This window comes from Rhipicephalus microplus, chromosome X (assembly GCF_043290135.1).
Source record: "Rhipicephalus microplus isolate Deutch F79 chromosome X, USDA_Rmic, whole genome shotgun sequence".
In the NCBI taxonomy this organism is placed as follows: Eukaryota; Metazoa; Arthropoda; class Arachnida; order Ixodida; family Ixodidae; genus Rhipicephalus; species Rhipicephalus microplus.
This window is the reverse complement of record NC_134710.1, coordinates 469,778,844-469,806,131: the sequence shown is the minus strand read 5'-3', so window position 1 is coordinate 469,806,131 and position 27,288 is coordinate 469,778,844. Positions and strand designations below refer to the sequence as shown.

At 45.4% G+C, this 27,288-nt stretch overlaps 1 protein-coding gene across 1 annotated transcript in view; it reads left to right on the top strand.

Annotated features, from left to right (window-relative positions):
• The window catches only part of LOC119160819 (nose resistant to fluoxetine protein 6), a 277,772-nt gene that overhangs the window by 104,947 nt on the left and 145,537 nt on the right, over positions 1 to 27,288 (top strand). Inside the window, exons 3-4 of the mRNA XM_037413067.2 lie at positions 14,485 to 14,599; positions 17,221 to 17,308. Coding sequence (XP_037268964.2) covers positions 14,485 to 14,599; positions 17,221 to 17,308 — 203 coding nt within the window. The remainder of the gene's footprint in view (positions 1 to 14,484; positions 14,600 to 17,220; positions 17,309 to 27,288) is intronic.

The following is a 27,288-nucleotide window of genomic DNA, read 5'->3' as shown; positions in this document are numbered from 1 at the left end:
TTAAAAATGGGTTGAGGGTGGAAACAGCTGAGCTGATATACTGGTTGGAATTAATGTTTGCTTGGCAGTGGTGCTCTGTATACCTATACTTTTCTCTGCAAAAATTTTTGCAATTTTTCTGTAACCAAAGATTCGACGGAGACCAGTCTGGCCGGGAAGAATTATCGAATAAAAAAACGAGGACACTGACTACAAGACAATCAAAATGCGTTGAGGTTGCGGGACTCATAATGGGAGCCTTGTTCACTATGATTGTGAAGAAGGCATCCGTAAAGGGTGCCGAAACATCAACCATGAGCATCATCAAGAGCGTTTCGCATGAGATATTGTAGCAGGAAAAGTGATTTGCAGCATGAGTTCAGCTTCAATGTGGATCGCAAAAAAATCTAGAAAAAAAAACAGAAGGCACAAGGAACAGGATGCTCTCTTCCCTTTGTTTACATTGCGGTTTAATAAAATATAAAGCATGCATGGTCTAATGACTAAGCCTATCGTGCTCTCTTGTAGACATGTAGCACCTCTCTTTAGCATGGTAGTACCTCGCCAAACTAAGAGATTTAGAGAAATACCAAATTCATTATGTTCAGACTTCAGTAACCTAGGCAAAAGGATAATTAACCACAGTCACCATGTGTGCAGTCGGCCAAAAATTTAGGTATTGTACGCAGTGGCCACATTTTTGTCGGCCAGCACCATAATATTCACGAATGAAAAAAAATTGCTTCGTTGACATGTGTTTTACGGGCATACGCTTGTCCTTTATTCAACTGAAATTAATGCAATCATGTGGCAAAGCTACACAGAGAAAACTGCCAATCATGCACAATAGCTAAATATTTGGCCAACTGTACTTTTAGAAATGCATATAAGGAGCGGTGGCAAGAAGAAAAAATTTGTCACAGCATTATTTCTATCTCTGGCGGCTCCTATATAGTGTATACAATCTAGTAGTTTTTTTTTCGTGGCAGATTTACAGGTTGTTTTTTTGCATGCCGTTGCGCGAAAAGATTTCCCAGGCAAGGATGGAATTTCTTCGTACACCTGAAAGAAAACTGGTCAAGAGGCCGATTCAACTGTTGTATTCGCTCGAAGGTTGCTTCGGTTGAATCTGGTCGGTGGGAAGATGAAGAAAACAGAGCACGCCCTGTACACGCCATGTACGCCATGTACTATTGCACCAAATATCCTGCGACGCTAATGATTTTCGCCCTGCTTGCACAAGACGCAGAAATGTAGTCAACATTTGCTTTGCGAAAGATGAAGGCGTGACCAGTTGTTATTTATTGGTTCCGCCAATAGAGCAAATTTAGGACCTCTGCGGGCTTCTGTACAGTGAACATAGCTGTTCATCTCATCCCTTCTTTTCTTTCGTTCTCGAGTGTCGTGCCACTCTAGAATGTCAAGTATATAAACTGGGGGACCCTCAAGATTTACCTTTAGGAGCTGAACGCGATAGCAATATCTTGTCTCTTGTGTTTACTTCAACCAATTTGTGCATACGTTTTATTGTATGGTGTTACTCGAGAAGTTTAATTCGTGGATTAATGCAATGTAATCGATAAAATTGAAAATGGCTTGTGTAAGTGAAGCTTCTTCGTATGACTGCAATCTTTGTGATGGGTAGCATGCTTTAAATTACGAGCAATTATGCACGTGAAACGGTTTTAAACTTCTCATGCACCCACTTCACGTCCTAATAGAATACACGCAATAATGTGTGTGTGTGTGTTTTGTAACAAGCGGCACGCTATGAACCATGATGTCGTTATGATAATCAGGTGTTGTTACGCCTAATGGCAACGTACGCCTGTACCATGCAATATTACTGTGATATTAGGTTTTGTATTTGGAAGCCTGTATACATGGCGCGCGTGTTGGTAAAGCGTTAACACCCCACCGCGCTGACCCGCATGCAGGTCGTGGGATCAAATCACGGCTGTGGCGGCGGCGGTTGCATTTGAGATGGAGGCAGAAATGACGTGGGCCCGTGTGCTCAGATTTAGGTACACCCTAAAGAACCCCATTTGTCGCATTTTCCGGAACCTTTCACCATGGCGTATATCTCATAATCATATGGTGGTTTTGGGGACGTTCATCCATTTATCAGTCGATCAAACCATAAATGTTAATTTCACTGCAATTACAAGCAGAAGTTATTCTCGTATTGATATATATGGCAATATTTGCTGTACCGTGAAAAAGAAAAACGGAGACGTGGCTTGTGTTGTAGAGCACAGTCGTTCCACGCGAAAGTCCAGCGTTCGATCCGCGCTTGGTTCCTTGTCTTTTTTATTTGTTTTATCTGCATCTTTCTCCATTTTTCGGTCAAGCACTAGATGAAGATTCTTTTCTCACAACCAATGAGGCTCCCACCGACATCATTACCTAATATTCAGCAAAACAAGCTCTTTAATGCTATCACGTGAACACTCTTCTTTGGCGGCGTCTCCTTGCAGTTAAGCTTGTCCCTCACCATTCTCTCTATTTTTCTTATTATAATAATGTACGTCTTGCTACCGATATTGTACTGGCAGAAAGGAGTCATTGCACTATGCGAACATATGAATAACAGGAGGTGGACGAAAAAATTTCAATCTATTTTGGGGATTTCTTCCACTTTCGTAATAAAAGCACAAATAGGCTTTTCGACGCTTATACTCCTTGAATGTAAATGGGTCAAAGTGAAAGGACCTCACATGGGTCGGAATTCATAATTGCATTTTTTAAGCCAGTCGTTTAGTTAGCGAATACACTGTACCCGACATCTTGTTAAAAGGACCTATGCTATTCCTGCCCATTACAGCGCTGTCGCGGCTACCATGTAAAGTATAGGGTGATGTAAAAAACACAAAAAGTTTAAAATAGTCATTAGAATTTTTCATTACATTCCTGACAATTAAACGTTAATGCAAAAACTTCCTTTGTGTACATGGTATGAGCTACATAAATATTGCTACATGGACACCGTTCAAAACATTATCTTGGAAATGAAAAATGCTCCACATGTCTCATTTTGCCCCAACCTGCGCGGCGAAACGAGACGCTGCATGGGTGAAAACAACACATTGTGAAAAAATTCATTCTTGCAGTTTCTGCAGTAGAAATAATTGAAATTCACTCTGTTGGTCCTTACACAGTCCTAATGAGCCCAGTCCTTGGACTCCACGCAATAAGTACAGATAGAGCGTGGTGTTGTGTTGCTCCAAAACTCCTTGCAGAGTAATAACGCCAGTCTTTCTTTATACTAATGTGCCCTTTTCTTGGACGCTTGCACCTCATTCGAATATTCAACAAGTGTAGGCTAATTATGTTTTGACGTACCATCTTCGCCTCTTTGCCATTTTGACGCAGAACTGCTCAGACATTAAATGGCTTTTGACTTCGTTCACCAAGCTTTGTGAGGCAATGAATTTAAAAATTTGCTAGATTCGTATTTTCTAGTGCTTGCCTTTTTTCAGTTAGGGTATTGGAGACACATCGTTAAAACTGATTCCAAGACGTTTTTGGCAACGACATGACTTAGAAATTCCACCGTTTTTCCTGCGCCTCGTGTAATCATTGTTGAGAACACGGAAAAACTTCGATACAGCACGAATAGAAGTATACTAATGTCCTGAACCGCAATAAGCGCTTCTTCTTGTCGTTTTTCTCCCAGGAGGCTCTATATAATATTGCCACGTTCCGTCCTCAAGGTTTGTTATCGCGCCGTTTCACTGTCAGTTATTCTCAGCGCAATTCATGCCTACAGTACATCGTTGGAGAAGCTTCGGGATGGCGGTAGATTATTTTGTTAAGGATACGCCCACTTTGTGAACATTACAGTTTATTCTGGAACTTACGATGCCGCCAGCGATAACGCTAGAATATTTGATGGCAAGTGTACATTGCTGATACGCTTCGCCGCTTGTCAGTTGATTGACGGCCGACACTCCATTTGTGCACTATTAGTGCAAGTCTGCTACTGTGGTCCGACTTTCCGTTTACAGGGTAGAGGTTCAACTAAATAAACAGTACTCTCTTAATCTTCAACGTACTCTCTGCTTTTTCGTCGACGTCATGACCCCGTGACATCTGGTTAATATGCTACTTCTTTGATGTTCCGGACGCCCTCTTCAAGCCGTAAACCCAGCCCAAGCAGTAGAAAAGACACCGAAGCCAACCCTGAGCAGCGAACAAGCCGCAGGCAGAGGGGACTGCAACCGGAGTATAGGCCCCTTCCTGAAGCAGCCAGGCAACCCCGGATCCCAGCATCAACAGTGATCGCCCCCAAGCAGCCTGCCCCAGTCTTTCTCCGGCAGTCCAAGGAACCTCCAACGTCCCATGGATCGTCAGATGACGACCCACAAAGCTGGATCAAAATATACGACCAAGTCGCCGCCTTGAACAGCTGAGACCACGAGGAAAAATTACGCCGCGCCTACTTCTACTTGCTGCTTGCGTGACTTCTCCCGCAAACAGCTAGTAGAAGAGCTGTTTGCGGGACTTCTTCAGAACCCGCCCAAGACTGTCAGTGCATTTTTTACCGAGGCCATGACTCTCGAAAGGGGCTTAAGATGCACACAACTCTGTACAACCGCTGCGCCTCATTCAACTGCGCCGATGCCTTCAGTACCGACGACTTGCGCGAGACCACTCAACCGATTGCGCAGGAGGAGTTGAGAAAGCTGTTACTTTTGACGCAGCCTCAAGCCAATTTGACCCCGCAGGGGCGCCTGCGCAAGTAGGCGTTTGGTGTGTAGCGACACCACGGACCCGAGCTAACGGGGGAGTTTCTACTCCCTCCCACGCCTAGCCGTGCGTGGCTTTGCCATGTCCGGGGAAAAGGGGATCCTGGGGGTTGAGCCGACGCTGGGTGATTGGACCGTTAAGGCCCCCGGCAGAGGCAACACACCCCTGTGGCCCCGGCTTCACGTAGACGGCCCCCCTGGGCTGACCTACCCAGGGGAAATCGGCAGCCGCCTTTTCCTATCTCTCTCTCCCTACATCTTCGTCTTTATCTCTTACTGTTTATCTCTCCTGTCTTCTACTCTCTTCCGTTTACTTCCAAACTTCCTGGCGGCTAGGGTTAACCCTGTGCAAATAAATAGCCTACCTTGGTCTAGGCGCATTGGGTTATAGTGGCGTTGTACGGCTGGCGTCTGCAGGTTTCAGCATCCGCAAACTTGTAGCGTCCCCTCGTTGGGCTCCGTGGTGGGTGGCCGCCAACGCTGCTGAACAACATACAATTAGCATGCAGAAAGCATTCCCTTTACTCAGTGATCGTGCCTCCTCAAAGCGGGTACGCACCGAAGGCATCAATTTTTTCATCCGGCCAAGACAAATGTTTCCTCATTTCCACGTTATACACTGCGAAAAAACTAACAAGCAAGCCAGAACTGTATCCCCCTTCGTAGTTTCTAGATGCTTAACCGAAACTCTCGGTGCCGGGTACAAGGTTACCAAAATGGCCAGTGGAGATCTACTCTTTGAAATACATGACAAAGACCAATTCGATAAACTGAACACCATCACAACGTTTGGAGACACACCCATCAGTATTACGCCACACAGGTCCATGAACTCATCTCGCGGGGTCGTATTGGACGCAGATTCGCTTGACCTGACCGAAGCTGAACTTCTGGAAGGATGGAAGAGCCAGAACGTGACAAATGTACAGCGTATTAAGATAAGAACAGATCAAAAAGAAATACCAACCGAACACTTAGTACTGACCTTTGCTTCGAGCGATTTGCCGGAAACCATTCAGACTGGGTATACAAAGACATCTGTGAGGCCATATATTCCCAACCCCCGCCGTTGCTTCCAATGTCAGAGATATGGCCACGGCTCGCAAAGCTGTCGTGGCCGGAAAACTTGTGCTCTGTGTGGAGTCGTGGGCCATGCGTCCGACAACTGCGAAGCACCTGCACACTGTGTGAATTGTGGCGGTAGTCATGCCGCGTACTCACGTTCCTGTTCTTTCTGGAAAAACGAAAAAGAGATCAACACTTTAAAAATAAAAGAAAACATTACATTTAAAGAAGCAAGAAAAAGAGTCTCGCCATTTTATGGCCCCACATATGCTGATGCGGCGCGCCAGGGGGCAGTGTCGCACCAGCCCTCGCCACTCCTTCGGCCTGTGCAGAGCAAGCCATCGGCTGGGGCGCCTGCCCCCAAGGCGGCAGTAGTTGAGTCTACTCCGCCTACTATCGAACAGAGACCAGGGACTCCAGGGTCCTCGGGTCTCAAGGCCTCACCTCGCCAGGCGAGGCCCAAGCTTCGAAAAATCAGCTCGCATGAGCGGGCATCCAGTGCCTCCGAGGAGGCAATGGATACGGCGGCACCCCTGGAGCCAAAAGAGCGGCGCGGCTCTCTGGAGCGCGCCAAGAAAACTAAAAAGCTCATAACAGGGCCTGATAATAGCCCTGCTACTTGAGCTCGACCTTTCAGCTTAAACAAGTCACTCCCTTAACGTACACACAGCACTACTTTACTTCCAATATGGAAACACAAATTATACATTGGAACGTCAGAGGCCTGCTTAAAAACCTCGAGGACGTCCAAGAGCTTTTATACAAACACTCACCTCAAGTGCTGTGTGTACAGGAAACACATCTGAAATCCTCCAGTACAAATTTTTTACGTGCTTACGTCATATACCGAAAGGACCGAGATGATGCTGTGGCGTCATCCGGTGGCGTAGCCATTATTATTAACCAAGGAGTAGCGTGTACTCATTTACCACTCCAGACATCCCTTGAGGCAGTGGCTGTTCGAGCGGTACTTTTAAACAAACTCGTCACCATCTGCTCTTTGTATGTACCTCCCCACCACCGTCTTGAAAGACGTGAATTTCAGTCTTTAATAGATGAACTGCCTGAACCCTATTTGCTTCTTGGGGACCTAAATGCACATAGTGGACTGTGGGGCGATTCTCGCTCTGATGCACGAGGTTGTCTCTTTGAACAATTTCTCTTCTCTTCCGGTGCCTGTTTGTTGAATAGGAAAGAGCCAACATACTATAACGTTGCCAACAAAACTTACTCGTCTATCGACCTCAGCATCGTATCACCTTCACTCCTACCCCTACTCAAATGGAAAATAATAAATAATCTATATGGTAGTGACCATTTTCCTGTAGTGCTGAGTTCAAAAACAACATATGAAGGTCCTCTACAGGTTCCCAAATGGCTGATAAACAAAGCAGACTGGGAACAGTTCCATAACACTACACGTTTGAGTTGGACAGACATATGTAGGTTAAACATAGATGAAGCTGTGCAGTATTTCACAGCTTTTCTAACTGACGCAGCAGCCAGGTGCATACCGCAAACATCTGGAATGCCCGGCAAACGACACGTCCCATGGTGGAACACGGAGTGTCGTAATGCGCGAAAGGAACAAAACAGGGCATGGAGATTGCTGCGGAACTCGCCAACAGCGGAAAACCTTGAGAGTTTTAAGAAAATAAAATCTCGAGGCAGGAGAACGCGTCGGCAGGCCAGAAGAGAAAGTTGGCACAAGTTTTTATCAGGAATAAATTCGTATACACAAGAGGCCAAAGTCTGGAACATGGTTCGTAGGGTAGCAGGAAGAAAAGTACACTCACTCCCACTCGTAAACACTCAGGGTGATACCTTGGAAGATCAGGCGAACTTCCTCGGTGCACACTTTGAACGGGTATCCAGCTCGTCCCACTATACTGACACTTTCCAAAAATACAGAACAAGAATAGAAAAGCAGAAACTCGAACACAAATCCACCAGATACGAGGCATATAACCAAGCTTTCAGTCTAGCTGAGCTCCGAACATCTCTAAACTCCTGCAGTACTTCTGCCCCAGGTTCTGACCGTGTGATGTATGAAATGTTAAAAAACCTACCAAACGAAACCCGAAAAACCTTACTTTGTTTGTACAATGCTATTTGGTCTTCTGGCACTATTCCTACCTCCTGGAAAGAGGCTATTGTTATTGCCATTTTGAAAGACGGCAAGGACCCTTCTTTACCCTCGAGTTATAGGCCTATAGCACTTACAAGCTGCTTGTGCTAAGTCTTCGAAAAAATGATAAACTGCCTACTTGTACATTTTCTTGAAACAAATAATTAGCTGGACCCATTTCAGTGCGGCTTTCGAGAAAGTAGATCCACCACAGACCACCTTGTTCGTATCGATGCACAGATCAGAGACGCCTTCATCCATAAACAATATTTTCTCTCTGTGTTCCTCGATATCGAACAGGCTTATGATACAACATGGCGTTTCGGAATTCTAAGAGACCTGTCCCACCTTGGTGTGCGCGGAAGAATGTTTCATATAATCGAAAGTTACCTGTCAAACCGGACATTCCGTGTCCGTCTGGGCAGTGTGCTCTCCCAAACATTTGTCCAGGAAACAGGCGTGCCACAAGGTGGTGTGCTTAGTTGCACACATTTTATTATTAAAATGAATTCTTTGCACTTGTCCATTCCCCGCAATATGTTCTATTGTACATATGTCGACGACGTTCAGCTTGGCTTCAAGTCATGCAACATGGCCATGTGTGAGCGGCAGATTCAGCTGGGTTTAAATAAGGCCTCCAAATGGGCAGATGAAAACGGATTTTGACTTAACCCACAAAAAAGCACGTGTGTCTTGTTCTCTCGAAAGAGAGGCGTGCACTCGAAACCTGACATTCGACTGAACGGGCAACGTCTGTCCGTCAAAGCCGAGCATAAATTTTTAGGCTTAATCTTTGACAACAAGTTGACCTTCGTACCCCACATAAAGTATTTAAAAACAAAGTGTTTAAAAGCCTTGAATGTTATAAAAGTGTTGTCACGTACTACGTGGCGTAGTGACAGGAAATGCCTCATGAACCTGTATAGAAGCCTTATTCGTACCCGCTTAGATTATGGGGCCATTGTTTATCAGTCTGCGACTCAAAGTGCTTTGAAGATGTTGGATCCTGTGCACCATTCGGGCATCCGCCTTTCTACGGGTGGTTTTCGCACCAGCCCCGTAGAAAGCCTTTACGTTGAGTCAAATGAGTGGTCGCTTCATCTGCAAAGAATTTACATGTCCTTTGTATATTTCCTTAAGGTGAAAGCAGACAAGAGGCACCCCTCATACTCTACTATTAATGACTTGTCGAGCTCCATTCTTTTTCAAAACAGGTCTTCAATGAGGCAGCCCTTCTCAGTTCGCCTGAAGGGTCTAGCTGAGGACACTGGAGTGTCACTCGAACACAGTTTAATGGCTCCTGTAGCATACCCGCCACCGTGGCAGTGGCAGACTATAGATTGTGATGTGTCTTTTCTAGAAGTTACTAAACATGTGCCTATTGCCCATATTCGAACATACTTCTTGGAACTTTAACACAAATACACACGTCCTGAGTTTTTACAGATGCCTCTAAGTTTAACTCCTCTGTGTCCTACGCTGCTGTTGGCCCTTCCTTTTCGGATGCTGGCCCTCTACATTCAGGCACAAGTATCTTCACAGCGGAAGCTTACGCGATACTTGTGGCAGCTAAACACATCAAACAATCACAAATACAAAAAGCAGTAATTTATACAGACTCCCTCAGTGTGGTAACGGCTCTGCACAGTCTTAAAAAACAAAAAAAACACTGTCCTCGTTTCACTTTACTCCATTTTATGCACACTCTACACACTCAACCGATATGTTGTTGTGTGCTGGGTGCCAGGGCACCGTGAAATTCAAGGCAACGTGATGGCGGATCAGCTTGCTGCATCCGCCCACGAAAGCACCGCCATTACACCTTCATCAATTCCGGCCCTTGATCTTAAGCCGTCACTCAAACGAAAACTCAGGGACTACTGGCTGAGCAAGTGGGATACACACACACAAAACAAACTACAAGTTATCAAGCCACACCTTGGCCATTGGCCACCAGTATCAAAATCACCTCACACAGAGGTAACATTAACGAGGCTCAGGATAGGACACACATACACGACACACTCATATTTTTTCTCCGGTGGCGATCCACCATTGTGTGACAGATGTGGTGAAGCACTAACAGTTCTTCACGTTTTAATTCAGTGCAAACGATTGAACACTCTAAGAAAACAACACTTTCCTTCACTCTACCGACAACATATACCTTTACACCCTGCAATGTTCGTCGGTAGGGAACCGCTTTTTAGTCACAAATCATTGTTAGCGTTTTTAAAAGAAATTCATAGCTTTCATGTCATATACCCGGGCATACCGTAGTACGACCTCTCCAGAGAGGTTTTCGCTGTGGTGGCTACACAATAAAGCACTTGCCTCACGGCCCTTGGACGCAAGGGTATGAACGTGTGAGGTACTTGTGCTAATGCCATACATGTCCACCATCGTTTTTATTATCATTAACTTTTGTCATCTATTCGCACCACACACACCTTTCACGGCATGGTCATGATTTTATTACTTGTATGTTTTTACCCGCCTTGTTGCGAGGAATTTTATGGCCCTTATACAGCCGCTAATCACAATCATTGCCCACACTCTTTGTCCCATGAACTGGCGCTCTTTGGCCATCAAATCGCCCTTGCGCCAAAAAAACACCATATATCATCATCAAGCCAATTTGATCGCCGACGTTGTCCGAGAAGGAGTTCGGCAGTAGTGTCAAATCCCAGAAGCACCGCAGCCTGAACCGGAAGCATTGAGCTATGCCACTGCAGTGCACCGCAATGCTCCTCCACGCCCTTGTCAGGACACTGCCCCACCGCAGTTCTTCCGAAAGGCACCACCGCCATCACCGCCGACGCCATACCGCCTGCTGACCGGCCAGCGCTATGCGTCAAGGAAGACTGGCATCTGGCATGCCCCTGACCACCGCCCACTCTTCTACCACTGTGGTGAAGCCGGGAACACGTTCCGCCACTGCAAGAACCACCAGACGGGACTACGTGGTTTCGCCATCGACGCGTCACGTCCACAGTGGGGTGAAAGACCACGTGACATCGCCGACTATCTCACCGGAGCGCAGATGACACCCCGGGATCATCTCATTCAATCTCACCCGGCCGTTACATTTCACCGCACCGTCGGCAGTACTCTGGCCCATACCAGGGCCGGTCGCCTAGCCCTTCTGAGGAAAACTAAGGGCAGAAACCGATGGAAGTGCGGTTGCTGTACAATGAACTACCGAAGATCCTCCGCTGCCGCCAATGACGATGACGACGAAGCCTCAAGAACGTGACACCTTTCAAACGCAGCTCTGACGTCACTACTTCGCGGCCAGCAGAATACCTGACGGTACAAGCCAGCGGAAGCAGCGGTACCATGATCGTATCGTAGCCATGATCCGACGCTACGACCCAACTGCAACTCAAGGAGACGAACTAGCGACCTCGACATCCTGATCAACGGCCACAGCGTAGCAGCCCTGGTCGACACCGGAGCTGACTATTCCGTCATCAGTGAGACGTCCGCCGCGAAGTTGAAGAAAGGACAGCCTGGCAAGGCCCCGACCTTCGTACTGCTGGAGGTCACTTAGTTATGCCGTCAGGAATCTGTACAGCCAGAGTCACCATTATTAGCAAGATTTTCCCGCAAGCTTCATCGTACTACAGCATATCTCGAGAGATGTCATCCTTAGTTTTGACTTCTTAAAGCTCCATGGTGCCGTCAGCCAGCTGAGAACAAAGTCTATAACACTATTCACAAAAAAATGCACCATTGCCGTACACCTGGTAAGGAAGGCACACCTTAAATGTGCTTTAAGACCAAGTCACCATTCCTCCTCGCTCCAGCGTCAGCATTTCCGTCGGCACTCCAGAATCAACAGACATGTCAGGAATTGTTGAGGGCGACCAGCACCTGTTGATCAACTGCGAATATTGCGTCGCCAGAAGAATAGCCGAGCTGCGAAAGAGAATGCAAGAGTGATGCTCACGAACTTCAGGAACGAGTACAAGCACGTGAGCAAAGGCACGACGGTTGCCTACATCGAAGAGAAACTAGAAGCCAGCAATGCTTTAGCCCTCACCGATTCCATCGAATCTACACTGACGACTGAAAGCCTTCAACCATGCAGCTTTCGACGTTAATCTGAGCCTTCCTATGCATAAACAAGAACAATTCAAAAACTTTTTCCTGCCCTTATATGGATTCTGCGTAACGAGGCACCATTCAGTGCTTCAGTATTAGGAATGGGCTGAAATATTCGAGAACGTTTCCCAACTTTAGAGCTGTTGCAATTACAAGTTATAAATTTGTATATTTGAATTAGTGTGATCACAGAAGTACACTTAGGATATCAAATAATAAAGAATGAAAATAAAGCCCAGGTAAACCAGTTGTTAACGATGGCAGCGTCACGTCTATCTACTTTTAGCTCGCCCGTTCGAAACAAGTCAAGTAGGCTCTTATGCAAAAAGCATAATTAGTTCAGTTCTTGTCTATCATATAGCTCTAGGTGTCTTGCGCCAAACAAAAGACATATTTTTTTCGATATAGAATGTTAGGTATATACATATAAGCAACTTATTTTCAACAAATTGAAAGGAATACTAAGTGAAGCATTTTTAATTATCAGTGAATTATTCTGTTGCTATTTCAAAATAACCACGCTCACCTTGACAACATTCTTTGTAAGCACGGAAAGGGGCAAAAACAAAATATGATTGGCGACACAACCTTGACATTCACGCAGTAAGTTGTCAAAATTAAAACGGCGTCTACTGAGGCCTACGTAGATCCTAAACGGCAAAAAAATAACTAAATTTATTTCTGAATGGTCCGCAGATTTGACGTGCTAAGTTCCAGGACAGTTCAATGAACCAGTGCTCCAGAAATACGACAAATACAGTCTGAAATCCATGACGCCATCCTCGGAGAATACAGCGTCAAATTCATGAAGGGAACTTTTATTTTTCTTTTCCGTCAATTGAATTATGGTGGGGGAAGAAATGACATTAGAGTTGTCAGCTAACACATTGTCAGTCTAAACCAATCAGTTTTTCATTTTAGTATTTTTTTAGGCGGGATTCACACGAGGGAGAAATCCTCGGAGGAGAGGCGAGGATGGCGCATCACGTAACGATGACGTCATGGGTTAGTGTGGCGACGCAACCTCCTCGCGGCTCCTCGGAAGAGGCGGGGATCGTCTCTCCGACTGGTCAAACAATGGAATATTGGGACAAACGATACCCGTGCAGCGGGGAATGTAGCGGAATTTCGGGTGGGTCTCTGGCCACATTGTAGCTCTCACTCCTGCAGTGCCTGTAGAACGCGGCGGCAGCGCTCTGGACTTGCATGCACCGTGATGGCGAAAATGAACGATCAAGCAACTTTTTTTTTTCTTTTTTCTCGTAGAAGAATGTCCTCGCTTGCGGGACATATCTTCCTTGACTATAGTAAAATTAACCTAAATATTGGTGTGTGGGAGACGATAGTAGAGCAGATGATAGAGCGCTACCATCTCTATGGAGTGATATTTAGTTTTCTTTAAAGTGGTTATTCTGAAGAGAATTGTGACATCGCCTGTTTTCGTTGCTACTGGTGCTGCTACTTCACTGCTTGTTCAGATTGATGGAGATGCCTTACTTTATAACAAAACTTTTTTAACGGGCCACTTCATTCAATATTAGAGGCTTAAAATATAAGCAACCGTAGAATCCGAGAGCTGCTTTTTATTTTCAGAAACAAGACATACTTCACATTCTCGGTTGTTCTGATGAGACAAATGCTTTGATAGCATAATTTTTTCGTTCACAGAGAGCCAACCGACACTGAAAGATGCTGATATTTCAATATACCGACACAATCGTATAGTATTTGACAAGTCAGAGAGGCTGTGAACAATTTCGTAGTAAAAAAAAAGTGTTTGTCAATTACGCTGCCCGGAATGTCGCAAAAAAAGAAAAACTTGTGGTGGTGAGTCAAAGCTAGGACAACGCCGTGTCGGCAATCCACAAAAAAAAAAAGACATGCAAACAAGAAAGTTTCCGTATGCAGTAAAGCGGCAGTGGGGGTGCAAAACGGGCACTTCCGTCAAATCAGACGAGCACTTTGCTCCCCCACGAAACACCATCGCATTCCTTCTTCTACAGTGAGACACAACGCAGCTTTGACCCTCCCCCCCCCCCCCCTTTCAAGACCAAAGATATTTATGACTGGGGGTCAAAGAATTCTTCAGTGCTCCCGCTCTATTATATGGTGGAGGATCTGGCCACACTGATCTCCCCCACCGTTTGCCTCGTCCGTGTAAATGAGGGATATTTTGGGAGACTTATCCTTGCCTGTTGACGTCACTTTTCTCCGCCTTTATACCCCATGTATTCATTCTTCGTGTGAATCCCGTTTTAAGAACTTGGTGAAGTCCAAGCTCGACCTGAGCCCGCCACTTCAAACTCGGGCCCGGCCCTGAGCACGGAGCTTTAATCCCGGGCCTCCACGAAACCTACTTTACCTGGCCCGGTCCGGCCCATGGGCTGGGGTGGGCCAGAGTTTTCGTGTATGCCCGAGCCCGTGCAGTGCTCTAATATATGTACCTCTTCCACACAGGTCATCAAGGATACCCTTGATGTGTCTTGGGGACTGTACATAACCAGGCCCCGAATGGGCATTTGTGTACCGGACCAATGTTCACCGCCCGAGGTCGGCAGGATCCTCCAGGCAGGTAGGCATTATCTGTGACTCGGGACAAGCCGCAGCCTTATTGGCTATCAATGGTCGCAACCTCGGCGTTGGACCATATAACCCTGCTTTTAAAAACCAGTGGGCATTTAGGGGTACAAACAAAGGTAATGATCGAGATAGCATTTGTATGTGCCCTGGAGGTACATTTTACCATCTCTGCCCCCCTCATGTTCCGTACAAAGTCCACATCGATAACAGTGGCGCCGCACAACGTATAGTCTATCGGCAAGCACGCAACGTGGAGGTCGGCTCAGTCGGCTAAAGCCGTGGGCAGCAACGGCAAGTTATCTTTTTACCCACTTTTCTTTCTTCTCTATTACCTTACAAGTTGGTCTAATAACCTCCACCATTGGTTCTAATAACTTGCCCTGTACATTCCTTGGTATTACTGTCTCTTAGATCTCACTAATATTGTGTCAAAACACGGAAAAACGAGCGCTTAGGTATACACTTCTTTCCCTTATTTCATTAAACGAGGGTCCCGTACTGGCAGACTTGGTGTCATTAGGTTGTATACGAGGGACTATTAATCAGCTGCCCGCTCGTAATAAGTTCACGTGCTACGTGACGCCAAACATGCGCATAAAAGAGTGTTTCACGCTCGTCGCTTGGCTTATAGATGGCTCAATAAACAATTGTATCGGGCCATAGATGGCGCTGACTGACACTCATACTTCTAAATTCACATATAAACCCGAAAAAAAGTGGATGGAGGTAAGGCCGCTTTGTAGCTCAGTGGTTAGAGCATCGAACGCGTTATTCAAAGGTCGTAGGTTCGATTCCTGCTCACAGCTGGTTAATTTTTCATCCACTTTTTTTTCTTCTTAATTACGGTATAGTATATACCATGTTAATGAAATGACCAAGGTGGCTTGATAACTTGTGCGTTATGCCATATGTGTTATTCAGTGATCATATAGATGACACACACACACACACCATTAAAATAATATTGTTATCTATCCTTGATATTTGTCATACAGTCGTATCAAGAGATACACGTTCTGGTATCTACCAAATTAATGAAACGGCCGTAATGGCGCTATGCGATGCATAAATTAACGCATAACATATATTTCGTGTTTGTCGTACTTAAATGTGAAGTCGAATCAATAATGGTACATACCAAGTTAGTTAAAACGACCACGAGGGCACCAAGACCATGTCATGTGTGTCATGAAGTACACGGCATCTATATGGCAAGATTTTCTTGTTGTCACCATCCTTCAAGTTTTTCATAGATTTATATGATGCCTTATTCTTTTGGGTGCCATTGTTGTTAAGAAAATTGCCTCTAGAAGACTGAGTTGCCTTTATGTGTGTCATGGCGTGCATTAGCGAGGAGGGTAGGCACGTTATGGATGTCATGTGGTGATTTGACATTCATGTTCCAAGTGAAGTGGTGTAATGCCTTGCCAATTTTCATATAATTTAATTGAAGGAGGTCTCTATGAAAGCGTGAAGACGTAGGTGGTTTGGCAGATAGATAGGTAGATGGATAGATAGATAGATAGAGTGATAGATAGATAGCTAGATAGATAGATAGATAGATAGATAGATAGATAGATAGATAGATAGATAGATAGATAGATAGATAGATAGATAGATAGGAATAGTCAAAGCAGCTAATGCTCACAAAAAAATTTTAGTAATATTGTTTCCGTAGTGGTCCCGAAAGACTGCTCTTCAGTGTTGAAGGGGGACAAAGAAAGGAATTCAGTGCTTACTATAGCGCTTATTGTATTCTAATCCAGCGCTAAGCTTACGGTAAACGTATAGTGTCATTGGAGTTCTCGCACAGTTCTTGGTGTAGTCCCGATTACGCACCAGATCCTGCGCAAATGTTATTCTTGTGTTGGTCTGGTTGTAGTTCTAAGCCCTGCACCAAACGTATCTCCCTTACCATGAATCTTGAGGAAGTGCGTAAAGCAAGAGGGAGGCGCTGCGAGCGCGCGACGAAGCAAGACGTGCAGCACATAGGCTCCATCGATTTTCGGCTGGAGCCATGGCTCGATCAACTCTACTCCACCAAGCCCGACGTCCATCGACGCAGCAAGTCATCTCGACCCCGCTCGAATCAAGTTTCACCCTTGGCAAGCAGGCAATCGCCTGCTTGCCAAGATGGGGGTGTCTCTCCTGCGCTGCGTGGGTCACAGCCGTATGATTTAAAAGATATTTCTCGTGATATTAGCTAAATAGTTGCGAATGAATATACGTTTACTTTTGTAGTTTATATTTATTTTAGACATTGCAACTTTATTTGGCGTTGTTAATTAGCGTTGTGAGCCTTGTTTTAGGCCTGTAAATAATGAACACTTTGTGGCCGTCTGGTACAGTGAATCGACAAAAATACGGGCCCCTAAAAGACTATACACGCACCTAATACGCTGTGCTAATGCACTGTGTCTTTTTTTCTTCTATTTGCAGTAATTATTGTTGTTACTATGAATAATGTTTCAGAAGGACATTTTGGCTGAATGAAAAGTGTTGAGATGCGCAATTTGTTTTGTTCTAGAATAAAGGAAAATGTATATGCTGTTTTTTTGCAGAATCGGTCGCTAAGCTACAAATCCTATTAATACCAACGTTTCTTCCTTGTAGTGTCTGCAAAGTTTCTATTTGGTTCCACTCTTCTCGGCTGTGAGGTTCGCGAGGTTGCAACGTTGAACCACTCGCAAATCGCGTCAATGTAAGTATTGTCTAGACATTATTCTTCCTTCATTAAACGTCCTTAGATCAACCACATCTCCATCATGTGATGCTGCACTTTTTGTGAGTTAGTTCAGATAGGGTGGCTAGTTCGGTGCACACGTTGCATTGCTGCACTAAGCGCGAATGCTGACCCGAGTGTCGCGGGGTCAGACTGCAGCGGTCGCAATCGGACTGGGCCAATCATTCAAATGCCAACGCTACAACTAAGCGCCAAGTATTGTCAGTCTTTTTATCCCGTGTATCTGCCGCGGTTCCCCACGATGTGCTAGAAGCCCATGTGATTAGATATGCCTGCACGTAAAAGAACCTCAGAAGCTCTCACTACTACTTCTTTTATATTCATATCAAAGTTTTGGGATGTAAAACCAAAACAATCATAATTCTAATTAGTGCCAATAAAATTAATGCACGCCTCCTGAAAGGCGCCAGCGTTATGAGCATTTGAAGAAGCTGGACGCGAGCTAAGAACAGGATTTGCGCACTCTCTCATGTCTTTTGTCGAGCATCGCTGGGAAATGTCGGGAAAAACAGGATCTTCGAGCTTATAGCCAATGCTGGGTGGTTTGGCCTTCAACACATCCAGTGAGAGCAATGACACTGAGATGTACTACGCATCTTGCGACGAGTCCTCAGACGACGGCTTTCAACCTGTCCTGCACCGCAAGGCCAAGCGACGGATCATCAATCCATTGCCGGTGTCAAGCATACAGCCACCGTGAAAACGGCGCCCCAGCCATGGCCCCATTCCATCCTGTTCGTGCCAAAGAACGCTACCGAAAGTCTGCGTGCTCTGAACAGGCAAGCACTTTCGCTCTATTTCGAGAACACTGTGTCGATGGAGATTAAAGACGTACGGCTTAATACAACAAGAAACATCCTGGCTGTCGATGTGGTGCACCCGAGTGCGCTGAGCACGCTGCAACAAGCAACACAACTGGGAAACATTTCAGTTAGGTCCATCATACCAGCCGACGGTGCGACCACATCAGGAGTCGTTTACGACATTAACACGGAAATCCCAAACGCAGACCTTCCAATACTTATAAAACCAGCGAGTCAAGACAACGTCATTGTCAGCGTTGAACGGCTTGGTAACACACGCTGTGTGAGAGTAACGTTCAAAGGGTACTGTCTTCCCGCATACGTGAAGGTTGGCCACTTTCGTCAACAAGTTCGACCGTTAATTCCTAAACCCGTGCAATGCTTCTATTGTCAGAAGATCGGCCATGTAAAGGGTGTTTGCAGGAGCTCCACAGTATGCCCCCTGTGCGCCGAACCACACGCGAAAGACAACTGTAGCGCTACCACACTGAAGTGTCCTAACTGTCAGGGTGCTCACAAGGCTTCTTCGAAATAATGCCCGCACATAAAAAAAGAACTTTCTATTCTGAAGCAAATGGTACGAGACAGCTCAACCCACAAAGAAGCTGCTGAGAAAATTTCGCGAAGACGACGTCGCCGCCGATGGTATTAACGTCGAACAGCGCCAACTTCAAGCAATAAGTCGACGCACCGGGAAAGATCGCCAGTTGCAGTTTCCAGCGCGGCAAACACAGACGTTGGAAAAGAGCAAAGGGGCAGGCAAGTCTCTACAGAAGAGTGTCGTCTACAACTGCGGATAATAGCAAAGTTCTGATGTTTGTTCGCAGCAACCTCACCTACATCCATCATTCAGTGTCATCCCATGACGACAATCAATATATAAGTATAACAGTGAAAAGGAGACTTACCATCACGGTTGTGGGTGCCTACCTCTCTCCGTCAAGCCGTTTCGACCATACAAGACTACAAGGTATCCTGTCAGCAACGTCTCACCCATGCATTATAATTGGTGACCTCAACGCCCATCATACAATCTGGGGAAGTTCGAAGACCAATGTTAAAAGGAGAAAATTTGTGTCCTTCGCCTCCGACAACCAACTTTTCTTGCTAAATGATGGCAGTCCAACGTTCCTACGTGGTTCAAGGTATAGCAGCTGCCTTGACCTGGCCTTTGTCTCACGAGGCCTCGTCAGGCATGCTGAGTGGTTTCCAGACTAGAAACGCATGGAAGTGACCACATTCCCACTTCCGTCAAAATCGAAGGATTGTCCCATGCTAAGATACGCGATAGTGTTCACAGAGTGGACTGGTTGAAATTGTAGTCTCGCATGGAAGAGCAATGTGAAGCAAACGTATCTCTCGACATAGAGGAGATAATTAAAAACACAATACACGATTCTACGTGTACCCTCACCTGCTCTCCCAAAGTAACGGAATTTTACATCGAGCTAGAATGACTTCGAGCAATCCGACGGCGTGCTGAACGAAGATACCGACGCACGGAAGCAATAGAAGACTTACGAATTGCTCGATGTATACAAAAGAAGATTCAGCGCCGGATAATTAAACTCGAGTCACAACGTTGGACGGCTTTTTGTCAGTCACTTGACCCACGAAAACCTTTATCCGAATTGTGGAAGACGGTACGAGGTCTCCGCACAAAACCCACTCAGTGGTCATCATTCAGGGCTCTCGCACTTTCTGAACAGAGACGCGGCATTGACGTGGCAGAAGACTTCTGTGCCAGAGTATCTGGGCCACACGCAGGGCCCAATAGCCTATTGCCCTCGACTAACTCCACAAACACTGGATTCCCGCATGGATATGCCTTCTTCAATCGTGGAGCTCAGAGCAGCACTAGCTTTGTGTGAACGCACGTCGGCACCAGGGCCCGATAGAATTTCTTATAGGGCCTTGTGTCATCTGGGTGAATGCGCGAGAATCTTCCTTTTGGAGTTGTACAACAAATCCTGGCAAGATGGAACGCTCCTGACAAGCTGGAAGACAAGTCGCCTAGTTCCACTTCTGAAACCAGGCAAGTCACCGTTGGAGCTCTCATCTTATCGTCCGATCGCATTGGCTAGTTGTGTAGGCAAAGTTATGAAGAGGATAATGCTGGAACGCCTGGAGTGGTTCTTGAAGTGTAACATTATCTACCCAGATGCCATGGCAGGATTTCGGCGTGGTCGAGCATCGATTGACAACGTAGTCGACCTGGTCACTTAGGTCCAACACGAGAAAGGCCGTAAGCGTCTCTGCGCATCTTTGTTCGTAGACGTTAAAGGGGCGTATGACAACGTTACGCATGAAGCTGTTTTCACCGCTCTCGAAGATATAGGAGTAGGTGGTCGGATGTATCGCTGGATACGTAGTTATTTGTCAATGCGATCCTTCTTTGTCAGCACTGAAGACGGTCCAACCTCTCCACATTACAGCCACCGTGGCGTCCCCCAGGGTGGTGTACTCAGCCCTGTGCTGTTCAATCTTACGTTAACTGCTCTCACTGAGCACCTGCCAAGCATGGGCAGGCTATCAATGTACGCAGATGATATCTGCATTTGGGCATCGGCTGTAACACGCCTGCAGTTACGAGGGAGAATTCAAAAAGCTGCCACTGAAACATTACACTACCTACGAAATCGAGGCTTGGAAATGTTTTTCGAGAAATGCGCCCTCGTAGCTTTTACACGAAAGCCTATGGATAAGTACACTATAAGCATCAATGGTCAAACTGTACCACACGTTCGATCGCACAAGTTTTTGGGCGTCATAATTGACAGGAATCTATCATGGAGCGATCGCGTTTCGTACATGAAGGGACGGTTAATGGACATCTATAATATACTGAAGTTCTTTGCAGGGACGACTTTGGGAATGTCTCCCAGTGCAATGCTACAGATGTACAGAGTACTTTTTCTCGGTTTTCTGCGGCACAGTTTACCGGCATTGACCAATGCAAGCAAAACAAGCCTTCGAACGCTACAGAGCGTTCTGTCCCAGGCACTCCGGATTTGCCTCGGCTTGCCTCGTAGTGCATCGACAATGGCTGCTATAGCTATCGCCGGTGACCACCTCATCACGACACACATCGACGTTGAGGCACTCAGGACACATATAAGGCATATTGCTCGGACACCCTGCCACCACCTAGCCTCTTTACCAGCAGACAGACCACGTTCGTCATTTTGCCAAACGGTCACCACATACCGCGATTCTTTGCCGACATGCTTCACACCCGCCGCCAGGCCTTCGACTCCTCCCTGGTGCCTGACTCAGGCTAACATCAGGCTAACTATACCTGGCATCCAGAAAAAAACAGATATGTCATCACCTGCTCTTAGACAGCTTGCTCTGCTCTTTTTATACGAGACGTATCAAGGCTGTTTACACGTATACACCGACGGCTCTGTTTTACAGAAGAGTTCAACGGCATCATTTGTTATACCGATAAAAGACACGACAAGAAAATTCAAGACCTCCCACCTTACGACATCAACGGGAGCAGAGCTCATAGCTCTTCGTGCCGCATTGAATTCATCAACGACCAACAGCCACAAAAATGGACAATTTTCAGTGACTCGAAGGCGGCACTGCAATCCCTTCTATCACCTTTACGCCACGGCCCGTACGAACAGCTGGTGTTTGAGATTGCAGAAAAGACTCACCAACTCATTGAGGAAGTACATGAAATAGCCTTTCAATGGCTTCCAAGTCATTGTGGAATAATTGGCAATGAACGGGCCGATCGAGCTGTCCGTTCTGCCCATACTGAAAGCGATGAAATAACAATTCCGCTTTCCCGAACTGACGCTGCACCGAAACTCCGCATGCTTTCTCGCAAGCGCACCACGTCACAATAGAACGAGTCACATTTCATCCATGCACGGTTAAGTACTTTAGACCCAACTCTCAGTCTTCGAGTTCCTCCGGAATTACGCCGACGAGACGCTACTAAGCTGTGCAGATTATGGTTGGGCGTCGCATTTACCAATGCGTACGCGTTCCGCATAGGAATGCCTGACACTGCTGCATGCGACCATTGTGGCAGTGATGAAACAACTTGGCAGATTCTGTGTGAATGCCCACAATACTGCTCGCACAGACAGTCACTCTGCAATGCACTAGATGAACTGGACAACCAGCCTCTTTCGGAAGAAAAAATCCTGCGCTGCCGACAGGACTTTATGTCACAAAAGAAGGCTGTGGAGGCGCTCCTGCGCTTCTTGCGTTCAACCGGCCTGTCCAAACGACTGTGATCGGAACTCCCTGAATGTGTGCGCATGTGGTTTCTTTTTTAAATTATTTTATATCTCTCTATATCGATCCTCCTTCCAACCCTTTTCCCCACCCCCGTACAGGGTAGCAAACCAGTTCGTCTAGGTTAACCTCCCTGTCTCTTCCTTTTATTTATTTCTCTCTTTCTCTTGGCCTTCAACCTGCTTATGAATTAGGCATAACAACGACACTTGACAGTGAGCGTACAGTGGTTGGGTGGAATAATCGAGTTCAACCTAGTCAAAGGGGAATGATTGTAGTAGATTCTGGATATCTGTACAGGTGGCTTTGTTCAGAATTGTTTCCAACATCTTTCTTCCAATTGTTTTCTCAATTTTTCTGTATTATACAATCTTAAACTCAGCTCATATGTCTTTAAGGAAATAGGAAATACCGTCAGCAGTTATATGGAGCATTGCTACCCAAGTGACACTCCGTATGATCTACGCTTTGATCGTTTTTGATTGCCTTTATTCAGAGCAACTTATGGTAAGCAAACATCATCATATCAAATGCCTTAAATACTCCACAAAAATAGTTATGTCCGTGAACTTTTTGAAGAACGTAATACTAAAAGAAGTGTGAAGAAAAAAGTCAAGATTTACTTCATTACTTGTAATGATCCATAATTCTATATATTGTAGATATTTTTTGTGTCTTTCGTAGTTTTGTATATTTGATGAAATTTGCTCTTTTTTTCTCCTTTAGAATGTATTTTTGTATAGTACTTAGTAATACTGTCAAAAATTTCTCATGGTTTCATTTTTATTATATTTTTACCTTGCTACTGCAAATTGGTGCTGAATGTCATGCGTTACCTTAAAACGTATCTTTGAACATGTGTTATATTTTTATTTGATTTTTGTGTCCCCTCATTCAAAATAAGAATGAAATTTGTATATTGTCCCACTTTACCTGAGCAAATTTATGGGTGGAGATACCTTAGTCAGGCAGAGACGATCTGCCTTTAGTCCCTTCAACCTAGGAAAATCTTTGTTTTTGTGTGAATAAACAGTGCACGAATGAATGAATATTACTTTGATAATGAGTGGACGGGGATCAAACAGATGAGGCATATTGAAGTTTGTTTCTCTGGGTTTTTGCTGGCCCCGCTTAAGCATCCAGGCACAAAACACGTCGCGTGATGTACCGAATGTCTAACTCCTGACGCCCAGGATAGCAGTACACACGGGTTCGGTGCTTCCACACGCGGCCAATGCATACGTTTTGCCCGCGATGTCAACAGTCAAAAAGTCCCATACGTCGTAGACGTCTAAGTGTGTTTTGTGAGTGTAAACGTCGGATTCTCTTCAGAAGACCATAGAAGTATACCACGTACACAGAAAGCGACAATGCATACAAAAAATGGTAATTCCACGTACATTGGGCATCGATGATATGCGAAGCACCAATGAGAAAGGTTGATAGGTCACCTTAAAATCAGCACAACTTCACGAGGCGGACGTAAGTTATGCCGTACATGACTTCCATGTCAAGATTATCATATTTGCACCTGGCATTTGTGTTCATCTTCCATTCATATCAAGTAATACCAAATTTGGTATATGTGAAGCTAGCAAAACGGCCCCGAGCACTCCACGAGCGTAGCATGTACCAAGTTTTACATGACACTCATGTAGCGATTATCATATTTGGACGTGACATTTACCTTCATCGCCCACTCACAACACGTAACACCAAGTTTAGTATACGTGAAGCTAGCGAAACGGCCACGAGCTCTTCATGAGCGTGGTGTGTAGTAATGACTTACTTGACAAGCATGTCATGATTTCCACGTTATGAACTGTCAGTTATGTTCACCTTACAATCATGGAAATAGTATACCTCTTTTGCAATATATCACGTGAACGAAATTGCCACAAGAGAAACAAGACCATGACATGTAAAGCATGACATTCATGATATCCATGTGATGATTCTCATGCTATGATTAATCAGTTATGCTGGTCACGCAGTCATGTTGTGAAATATCAATTTTGGTATAGATCCCTTGATCGAAACGGCCAGAAGAAGCTAAATGTCGTGGGCGACTAGATAGATGCCGCGGAAGTTCGCTAAACTGTGGTACACAACAGCAGCTACACGCCTACAGCGGCAGTGAAACCACTGGAGAGCGGCCGTTTACTTGGCGCAAAGTTAGTTACTGTATCGCGAAAGAGAAAAAAAAAACTACGCAAAGCTAGACTGCAGAGCCCCCCCACTCCCTAGGAGCAAAGCTCTAGCAAAGCGCCACGGCCGCCGGAAAAGGCGGAGTTCGTAAACTGAAGAAATATGTTAACGTTTCTTCCAACATTTCTCTGAAGATACTAGGTGGTGACAGAAATTGAGATAAAGGAATGATGCATTGAATAAATTAAATGAAACTTCTCTAAGAAATGTAGATTATAAACGCATTCGCTCGCTCTAAGAGCCGTTGCCTTTGTTTGGCAACGTTGGACACATAAAGTGGTCACGTCTATACGTATCTTGAAATAACGTTGCAATAACGTGGTGGCACTGTACCATTAGCTTTTCGGAACCCTTTGACATAAACGGGACGGCTTTAAGCTCTCCCATAGTGGAGTACGTAGTACTCTAAATCATTACGAACTTTCCGAAAGACACATTTTGTGGTCTGTCATGTTAATTTTTTTAGCCATGGCCTCATGCAGTGCAAGGCCCACTGGACGGCTTGATGCTCTCTCATAGTAGAGCACGTCGTGCTCTGAATTATTACTCTTTCTAAACACACGTGATCATGTGCTGAACAGGTACAGCCTGCAGCTCTCTGATACTAATCCTGCTATAAAACGCCCACAATTTTTTCTGAACACATGAATCGGCATGGTCAAATTACATGGTTCCCCTTTATTCGCTCTCGTGGGCGCCGCTTTTACCACTGGCGGTTGGCGGGCATCCTACTAGGAATCACTCACGAACAGAAAATTTCTTTCATGACGTCACTGGTGACGTCCCGAAATAGAGGTAAAGGCCGAAAAATCGATACGAAGAGGGTTCCCTTGGAAGCCCTCCTTTCCCGCTTCGTATGCAAGCGAAATCCGTTCGTCCTTTCTTTCAGGTCTGCTGGCCGCTTGGGCAATGCGGCCATAATTTTGTTTATTTTCTCGTGTCTTGTGAACAGGCGAAAATTACGCTGACTGATTTCTCAATAGGACGAACCTTAATCGGCACAGATGAAGAGAACTTTATATTGCACGTCTTGTATAAAAAAAATACACACGTAGTGTGAAAGTCTCAATCGATTAACGCAGTGTTATTCACAACTATCATGCGGACATAATGAGTAATTGTTGACGCCAGAATATCTGAACCAATGCGAAAGTTTTCAATGATAGCGAGTAGGACACGTCGTCTTTGACTCCATGACGTTTGTTATGAAGACGCGCACAGATTTCTTACAGAACGTGAGTACCAAACGAGAGTGAAGTTCAGAGGCATGGGTAGGCTTGAAGCAAGCAGAACTTTTTCGAGAAAGAACGTGACTTGAAACAATGTTTTGGCAAGTTGACTTCTCTTCGTCGGGAACACAGCGCTGCCTTGACAAAGAAAAGTTCACTTGTCAATACGTTGGCTCCATCGACATTTTCAGTAGTAATATTTAAAAGCATTTAGTCCATCACGTGTACTTGAGTGACAGCCTTAGAAGTAAAGACTCAAGTTGTCAAACCATGGCTAGAACAATTTCATGAGCAGGAATAATCATATATTCATTTGACATCTTTTGAGCTACATGTAGACAGTAAAAGAAACTAAAACTATGTAGCCGAGCCAACGCAAATGCAAGCAGTTCAATAAACGTATTTCCGACAGAAACTTGGTTGCCGTCTTCATCAATTATTCAAGCGACACTGCACTTCTGTCAGTCCTGTCAGGCTATAGATAACTGGGTTTACTTATATATACTCATGCAAAATCGATACCCCCTCGAATAATAGGTTCACATTTTAGAATGACTCGTAGCCTTTAGTAAACGTTGGAAAACCTTCGCAAAACTAGAAATACTCGGTTTAGCACACCACAGAGCCGCGGGAAACGTGTGCTGCCCGATTGAGCCATCGTCGATGAAGGCATGGTTGACTTGTTCGGCGTAGACCACTGCGGCTTCCGTTCTCTGCCCGCCAAAGCTTGCTATCTTTAACTTTCTCGTAGTTGACACGCCAACCGAGCGAGATAACTGGATGAGATCCAGCTTCTAATATCAGTGAGTGAAGGACGAGAACGAGCATAGGCGAGCGCTACCAACGCAAATCAATCACTCCCCACGCTTCTCCCGGTTCAAAAGTCACGAAATAAGTAATACGAAAATACTTATATAAAAAAAACACCAGGCCTCCGATGAAGGCCTGGTGGCAAAGACAGCAAGCTGTGGCGGCCAGAGAATGGAAGCCGCAGTGAGCTACGCCGAACAAGTCAACCATGCATTAATCGGCGATGGCTTAATCTGGCCCCTATTCGGAGCACTTTGTGCTACGGACATCCGGAGCAAATATTTTGCTGTGGCTTGCCGGAGGAATTGCGCGGCGCACCCGGAGTACTTTTAAAAGACATTTCCCTCCAGCCGACCGAAGTATTTTCATGGCGCCGCCGGAGTGCATTTTACTGGCAATTTTTTTCCGGCTGGCCGGAGTGATTACGTGGTACAACTGGAGAATTTTTCATATGTTTTTCACCCCGGCTATCCGGAGCTCATGTGTGGTACCTCCGGAGTATTTTACGAATGTACTTACTTCGTTCAGACAGAATTTCAATAAGGTGGACCAGTACTTTTTTAAAGTGTTTGTTCATTCGTTGTATGTTGATCATTTCACGCATTGGTTAGATGAAGGATGTCCCTATTCT